Here is an 8,029-nt window from a genome sequence, read left to right as displayed (position 1 = left end):
TATGCCTGTTTAAGTGACCAAATAATTTCCACATTTTTGCTTAATATACTTCATCCATATGTCTGCTTTATAGAGTTCTGCAGCATATGGCTCTCCTGTTACGGAGAAGGGGTTAGAGGCTGGGGAGGGGGGGGGGGGACAAACACAATTTCCCTTCAGCTCCTTCATTTCCAGTTGATATGAAACAGAATCATGAAAAATCACTTCTGGTCCAAGCTCTCCTTTTTAACCATTAACCCATAAACACAGAAGCTGGTTAAAGCCAGCGGATGACAGGGCCTGCCTCAAAAACCTTGTTACGCTCCCCTCAAATTCATTTAGGGAGCAAACAGGTCTTGAGAGTTGCCTGGCTTAATGCATTGCGATCGCTTTTAAAACTCTTGTCTTGAGGCAGACACGAGGCTCTGCATCTGCTCGTGGTGTTATACTTCATAACCTTCCGCTCTAATATGAAGCCACACACCCTCTTTAAATCAGATGGCTGTAAATATGTTAGGTATAGCTGAAAAGCCTTCATCCAAATAAATGAGGGGGGGGGGGAGGGGTTCTTCAAATATTAGAAGAGAACATTATAAATAAAAAAGTAAAGTAATGTTGTTGCAGCCTGTTTAAATGTAATGGGGTCTCTATTAAGTTAGTTTTGATCTACATCATTTTATCTCGAGATGTAAAAGATGATATCCGGAGGTTTTAGTATAATTCATTATGATCCTGTAAATATGCTCTAAAAGAGAGAATCAATTTGCCCAGTGCTCTCTGTCTTTGCCTCTCCCTCTCCACACTGTGTGTAGCCCACAGTTTCCATTACTCCCATCATAAATTATACCACAGAGTGAATTACACTTGCTTTTCACCTAACCAGGCAGGTTTGATGAATCCTAAGGCACAACACATCATCTCAACAAATCTTCATCCCCACGCCAGTCGCTGTCTCTTTGCAGTTTAAACCACTTCAAATCATTTTCATTGCCCTGCTATTAAAATTTGTAATTCACACCTGCCATTGCAGTGATACATAGTTACATTGAACCCCCGCCCCCCCCCCCCCTACCCTACCCGTTCCTCTCTTTCACTTATTCTCTCCTTTGCTCATCACCGCATCTCCACACATCTCTCTCTCTCCCTGTCTTGTGAATCAAACAACCTCGGGTGACAGGTCATGCAGATTTCCCACAAGTCAGTGGGGTGCAAACATCCATCCAAAAGAGTGGCGCGTTGCCGTCGCACCTGATGACATAATGACCACTTGGAAACTAATAAACAGCTTCATTCAACCAAAGCTATTGCTCCTTTTCATAAGCGTTACGGTCCCCCATCCCTCTCTCTATCTCTCTTTTTCTCTCCCTCTCCTATCTGTCACAAATTCATCCCCCTGCGCCTCACCTCTTCGCTGGTGCTGGAGTTACCCATAAATCACTGCTGTTGTCTAACGCTATCCATTTTCCCAGAAACGCAGGGCGGCTGTTGCAGAAATTGGGTCAGGCATAATCTGCAGGGCAGCAGAGCCTGGCTAGTCATGATTCTGCTAGCTAATAGCACACAGTGAAAGATTGGTGGGATGGGTAGAAGGGGTTGGCTGGGTGGTGATGGTGGTGTGGGTGGGGGTCCCTTGTACATGATGTGACACCCAAGAAAAGCTGGCAAATGACACAGTTATATCGCTAACCATCAACCACGAGGGCATTTGTGTTCTAGGGAGTGAGTAAGTGTGAGTGATTCTCTTCAGGCTTGTGTTTAGTATTTGCATGTGTTGAATTGTTATGAGACCGTAAATTGAACTTTAACAATATGAGCTGGACCTCTTGAAAATCTAAACTAGCTTCTGCATTAACAGGACATAATATATGTGGTATTCTGATTATTCACTGTGCAGATGGAGAAAAGTGAACAGCTTCGATGAACTTTGACAACATGCCTCTTTATTATGGTTCCCCTTATAAAGCCTGATGCTAGAGAGCCACAAGGGGGGGCAGACTTCAAATAAGAGAAGATCTGTCCCAGAGGCATGATTGGCTTGTGATGGTGTGCATCTCTTCTCCACGTTTCTCTCTATACGTATTACCTTTTAGGAGGCAGCTTGCTCAGGTCATCCACCTTTTCAATTTACTACCGAGTGTTGTCGTTGCTTGCATGGTTTATAGATTTAGAATTCATCTGAAAGTATGGCTTTAAATTCTCTGCATCATGTTCTGCAATTCTAGACGCAGCTTGCTGTGTTGTACGGTTTGCAGGCTATATCTACTCAAAGGAATATGGAAGCTACAGCGTGGGCCTTGCAGAAGAAGATGAATGCATTACATTTCACACCGCATCACTGCACAGATGCAAGCTGCAATTAAAATGCACCTGTCAAGAAGTTCACAATGTCATATTTGATGTGATAGTAGGCGGTAAGGTGAGACTAGTAAGCCAACAACAATGTATAAACAGTAATGTCATATGTTAATTAACACCAGTGACTCCCAGGTTTTTTTTCCCTCACTTCATCGCTAAAGCACATGTTTTTAGTTCAAAGCACCTCTTACAAGAATTACTGCAGCTCTACAACACAAATTCTCCTTTAATTTCTGATTATATGATGAGCCTTTAACATAGAGATGTTCACACTGGTTATTACAATAGAATGTCTTGTGATCACATTGTGGCAAGAACTGTCAACACAGCCAAGTAGAATTGAACGCAAGTCTTGTTTACAATTGCTTTAAGTGTTTACCTTCTGTGTTCAAATATAACCGTGTCAATAGTTACGTTTACAAATGTAACAACACAGAAACAGTATATCAAATAAAACCAAGCAAGCCCAACTTTCACTGAAATAGAAAATTTATTGAATGAGAAGGTTATTATTACAATAGAAACAATGATATTTTTCCTGAAATGGAACAATAATGTTTTTCCTGTCAGCTGAAATAAAATGGAGCTGCTGCTTTGCAATATATGTGACAAACCAATTATGAATATAAACACTGTAAAAGCCTTTTTTGTGTGTTATCCATTTTTTCTTGAATGGCATATGAATGTTAAACTCCATTATTGTGTCAGTTCAAGGAGGAGAAAGAAAACAAAAGTACAAAAATGACTAATTAATTATTCACATGGTGTATTTTATACAATTTAAGCTTGGTTGCTTTCATGGGAGACGTACAGTTGCTGCATAATAACATTTTCCTCAACAAATAAAGTGATACAATTAATATACACGGGTTATGTGGAGACACTTATAAGAATGTTGTATTGTTTTGTTATGCGTCTTTACGTGGACTGCAGTGGTGAACATACAGCAGAGTCAGTCAGTACTCAATCTTGTTGTACAGGTTGTATAAAGGTAACGCTGACAGGCTGCTACCCGGGTAATAAAGGGGCGTCGGAAAGGCGATGGACCGGGGAACCGGAACACGCAGCAAGGCGTTATCTCTGAAAACCAGCGGCATCCCTACTAGTGTCTGTGCGGAGGCGTGAGCCATGTTGGCCGCCTCCAGTTCGGCTGATAGCTGCCGTTTCCATTTGTTCCTCCTGTTCTGAAACCACGTCTTGACCTGAGTCTCAGTCAGCTGCAGGCTGGAGGCTAAGCAGGCCCGCTCCGAGCTGCTCAGGTACCGCTTCATGTCGAAGGTGGACTCCAGTTGGTACACCTGACTCCGGGAGAAAACCGTGCGCGTCTTCTTCTTGGCTGAGTTGCCCTGCTTGTCCGCACCGTCTGTGTGTCTCTCCTCCGACAGAGGTGACATTTGATGGCACGGTCTCTCCTGCTCCTCCTTATAATCCTGCAGCAGAGGCTGAGGCAGGTGCGGCCGCCGCGCGAGCCCGTGATTCCGAGAGAGAGGTCCTTTACCGGGACCTATAAGCGCGAGAGGGAGATGGTGAATATCATAGCCGCCAAATACATCTAAATTGTAAGCTTTTTTAAACAGGCGGCTGGAGGAGGGGAAATATATTTTTTCTACATACCTACTCAGTTTGAGAGTTTGTAAAGTGTGAACTCTGACTTTCTAAATCGACTGCTGAAAGCCGGTGACTTTTTAAATAAACAATCCAGCATGAGTACGCTCGGCGTTACAGTAAGCTATTAATAAAACCCCGCTCTATTTAACGCTCAATTGACGACGTGTAGTGCAGCCATTTTAGAAACATGTTTCATCAATTAGCAGGCTCAATTAAATTTGGAATGAGAGGAAAGACAGAGGGCTAATTATTCGACCTTCCACTCTTCCGCTGCTGCAATGATATAGTCTGCAACGAACCAGTGGAAGTGGATGAGCTGCACGAGGGTGGCAGTCACAGACATGGGCTAATGAAATGTGAGCTGAAGTGCAAACAAAAACAGAAAATAGGGGGCCTGGTTATTACACAAAAAAGAAGAGGCACTAATTAGGCCTACTGTCATACCATTTGATATAGTAAACAAATAATACATTAACTGTAAATATGTCCAATACCATTTTCATTTTTGTTCGGCTATCGCATATTTAGTTTATTCCCTTTTCTGTAATAATAGAAATACTAATTATGATAATAATAAAATAGATGCTCACCTATACAGAAGTTATGGGCTTGGTGCTGGGTGCATGGCTCTCGGTGACCCGTGTCGGAGCAGAAGCAGTCTGCTGAGTCCTCCCCGCCGCTGCACTCCTCGGAGGACACCGACAGCGAGCGCCTCCGCGGCGGTGGCGGCGGCCCCTTAGCGAGCTCCTTGTTTACGGAGCGCGGGGCATCGGACGGCGTGCCCAAAATAGACTGGATGGTGAAGCTGGAAATCGGGCCCGACGAGCACTTGCTCCCGCTGTCTTCTGCGCTACTCATTCTCGCTTCATAACAGTATGAAGTATTGCCTGAATCGTGTCTGTCCCCTTGTATTCCGTTATTGGTTTGCTGCACGATTGGTGCGTAGAAATTACGAAAGCGTGTTTTTGTCTTCTTCAGGGTTTTTTTCTCCCCCCCGAGCCGGTTTAATTGTGGAGTTTTAACATTGAAGGAGTTGATGGTGTTTTTTCTAGAGCTCGGGGAACATGAGTGTATTCCTGGTCCTCCTCCTCACGCTCTGGATCAGAGGCAGCAAGGTTGCGTTGCTTCATTTGCATGTAGGTAAGCTCCTCCTGGGCCAATCGCAGCCTCCAACAGAAGCCCGGAAATTTCAAACTCCTGTCAAGGTTTTGAGACGGGCGAGAGAGTCGGAGGGGATCAGCAGTGCTCATTTCTACATTCAGCCACACAGTTTTTAAACAAATACAGTATGTGCTGTCACGAGCTAATATTGTTTTGAGTAAATTAAAATTTGGTTATGAATTTTTTTTTTTACTGTAAAAACGTTGCACTAAATTGCCATGTGTCATATCTTAAAAATATGAATTGAGATTTGTGAAAATATATTAAAAATCAACCTTTTTTTGCAGTGTCTTGGTGTGGTCTGTTTTATATGCCTCGTTTATAGCTTGTTGTCTCTTTTTTATTTGGACCTGCAACTTGTACAACCAGGAAACGTCCCAGTCAACTGAGGATGACCTCATGTTTTTTTTATCATCCTCTGCCTGCTAAATTAGCCGGGGTTACGGTAACATGCATGCAGACTTAACTAATACAAAGGCCCAACTCATTTTTCCTGAAAATAATAAACTCATTCCGTGTCCATTATCAGCGATTAAGAATTAATTTGATCATTACTGAGCTAATCTGCCTCGTGATGACCGCGCGTGGAGTAGAGGCCGGCTAATTGATTGACTAATTGATTGGAGGTGGTGGGGGCTGAGTGCGCGCACGCGTGTGTGGTGTGTGAGAGGAGGGGGGCGCGCTTCCCACCACCACCCATGCTCTATTTCTCTCTCTCTCTCTCGTTGTCTGGCTGTGGGACAGCTGCGGGGCTTGATCTGGCGGTTCGGGCACATTATCCCTCTTTTACTGCTTTGTAAGGGAGCCCCAGACACATTACAAATGGTCAGCTTTAATCATCATGTCAGCGCCCTTCCCGGTAGCCACACAACCGGCATTCGGTGTTAAAGGCGGGCTGGAAAATGTAGAAGACGACGACTATGGCCGCTGATGATGATGATGGCGATGATGATGTTGACAGCAGATCCTACCGTCGTCATCATCATCTTCTTCATAGGAACCAGACAGAAGCATCTGGATTCACGCGTAAATATCGTCAACTGGCAGCGGGGGCCAGCAGCTGCTAAACGATCTTAACAAAACGCTTTCGCAGGGGAGGCTTTACTGAGGGGGGGGGGGGGGGGGGGCAAATATATGAGGGCAGTCAGGGCGGATGCTGGATTTATGGTGGTTACACATAAGGCGTGAAATCTGCAATGACAGTTAAATGGGTTTGTTTTATATGCCGCTCTTTTCAAACAAAGACCTTTGTCAGTGGAGCCGCCTTCAGCACTTTCAGACGACTTTTGCAAAGTGAGATTAGTTCATCGTAGGTAGTGGACACATCATGCTGCTATTGTGCTGCACAGAGTCAATTGCACGCGCTGTTTGTTGTAAGTAAGAGTTGGCGTTTGGTTACAGGCCGATTAGTGTATTAGTATGTAAATGTTCATCCCTTGCTCATGTTTCTGCGTTTTCAGCGAGGCCCCAAACAGCATGGAGCGGGCCTGAGTTCGTGCTCTATCACAATGATAGGTGGCCCGACTGCAATAACAGAACAAGATCTTTAGCAGGAGAGAAAGGTCTGAGAAAGACAGATGAAGTTATGAGGCGCTTTGATCTGGGAATCAAGCTTCGATAAATATTAAACAAAGACCCTTTACACGTGTGTATTATGATATATGGCGTGTCCAACTCTAGAATAAGGAAATTACCAGAGAAAATGATATCAATAAATTTTCTAAGTATAAACGTTGATTACGTTTCGATTTTCATTCAAGAAAGCGAGGCCTGCTCTTTTTTCAGGAGGCGTTTGCGCGTGTCCGTACGCGCACATTTGCGTGTGTGTTTGTGTGTAAGGGGAGACACAGAGAGAGAGAGAGAGAGAGAGAGAGAGAGAGAGAGAGAGAGAGAGAGAGAGAGAGAGAGAGAGAGAGAGAGACGTAAACTCAAGCTGAGCGCCCGAGCCCTGGAGGTGTACAATTTATGTAATCTGAGTGTGGAAATGAACTGGGTAATTTATTGGAAAACACAAAGTCAGGAAGATTGGATCAGTACAGCCTATCCACGGGCTCCTATCCATCAAGTTCCAATTAACAACCTAACCATTGAGTTTTAATGGCTTTCCAATCTACTGCCCTGATAGACTCATCAATTCCTCGGGGAGAAATTAAGAAAATCGACCGCCCCTCGGCGTTTCAGTGTCATTCTTCACAGCAACTATATGTCAAATTAAAAACACAATTAAAATTTAAACTGTTCCAATCAGACGGTGCCCCGCAACCTATGTTTCACTTAATAGAACTTTGATGAAAATCTGATGCTCGCATTCAATCAGCAAAGCAAATGGGATGGGTTTAAAACAAGATTTCCTCTTCGAGAAGTGTCAAAAGAGTTGTTCAAACACACGAGCTCTGACGATCACTTTTGTTTGGCTTCTGATTGCGGAAATTCACCAGTTTGTATCTGAAGCAGACGCTTTGACACACAGGACCAACGCGAGAGGTGCGTTTGAGGTGAACTTTAAGCGCTCATTCACTTTTGGCCCAATTTACCAGAGGAAGCCAATCAAGGAGGATGTCTGTTGTTTAATATAATATAAAATAACTTTATTCTTGAGGGTTAAGTTTACATGGTCAACATCAATCTCTTAATGCTTCTATTTAATTATAACTGATTCGCTTGATGTCTGTCTTACCCTGTGCCAACCCTTGAACCACTGCCAGACACGGTTCTGTAGGCTTCTGCCACGACAGAGCCAATTTCGGTTCTCTATAGTTAAATGCTTTAATCTGTGCATGCAGACATTAAATCCCCCTACAACTAACTTCAATAGTCCAACACACACAAGAGCAGATGCCAGTGGTCACAGAAGAGGCTAGCGTTACGCAATGTGGTCGGGCCACTTGTGTGTTTCCAAACTGGCACTTATGGGGCTTAAAATGAC

At 43.9% G+C, this 8,029-nt stretch overlaps 1 protein-coding gene across 1 annotated transcript; it reads right to left on the bottom strand.

The window, feature by feature from the left end:
- Positions 1-3,290: 3,290 nt before the first annotated feature.
- hmx2 (H6 family homeobox 2) lies at positions 3,291-4,800 on the bottom strand (the record flags this gene model as incomplete). Its single annotated transcript, XM_079280043.1, has 2 exons — positions 3,291-3,838; positions 4,533-4,800. 2 exons carry the CDS (start codon positions 4,798-4,800, stop codon positions 3,291-3,293), a joined length of 816 nt encoding a protein of 271 aa, XP_079136169.1.
- Positions 4,801-8,029: the final 3,229 nt, after the last annotated feature.

The sequence above is a fragment of the Melanostigma gelatinosum genome (genome assembly GCF_949748355.1).
Source record: "Melanostigma gelatinosum genome assembly, chromosome: 12".
Classification (NCBI taxonomy): Eukaryota; Metazoa; Chordata; class Actinopteri; order Perciformes; family Zoarcidae; genus Melanostigma; species Melanostigma gelatinosum.
The sequence above is the reverse complement of the archived record's forward strand: the minus strand, read 5'-3'. Positions and strand labels throughout refer to the sequence as shown.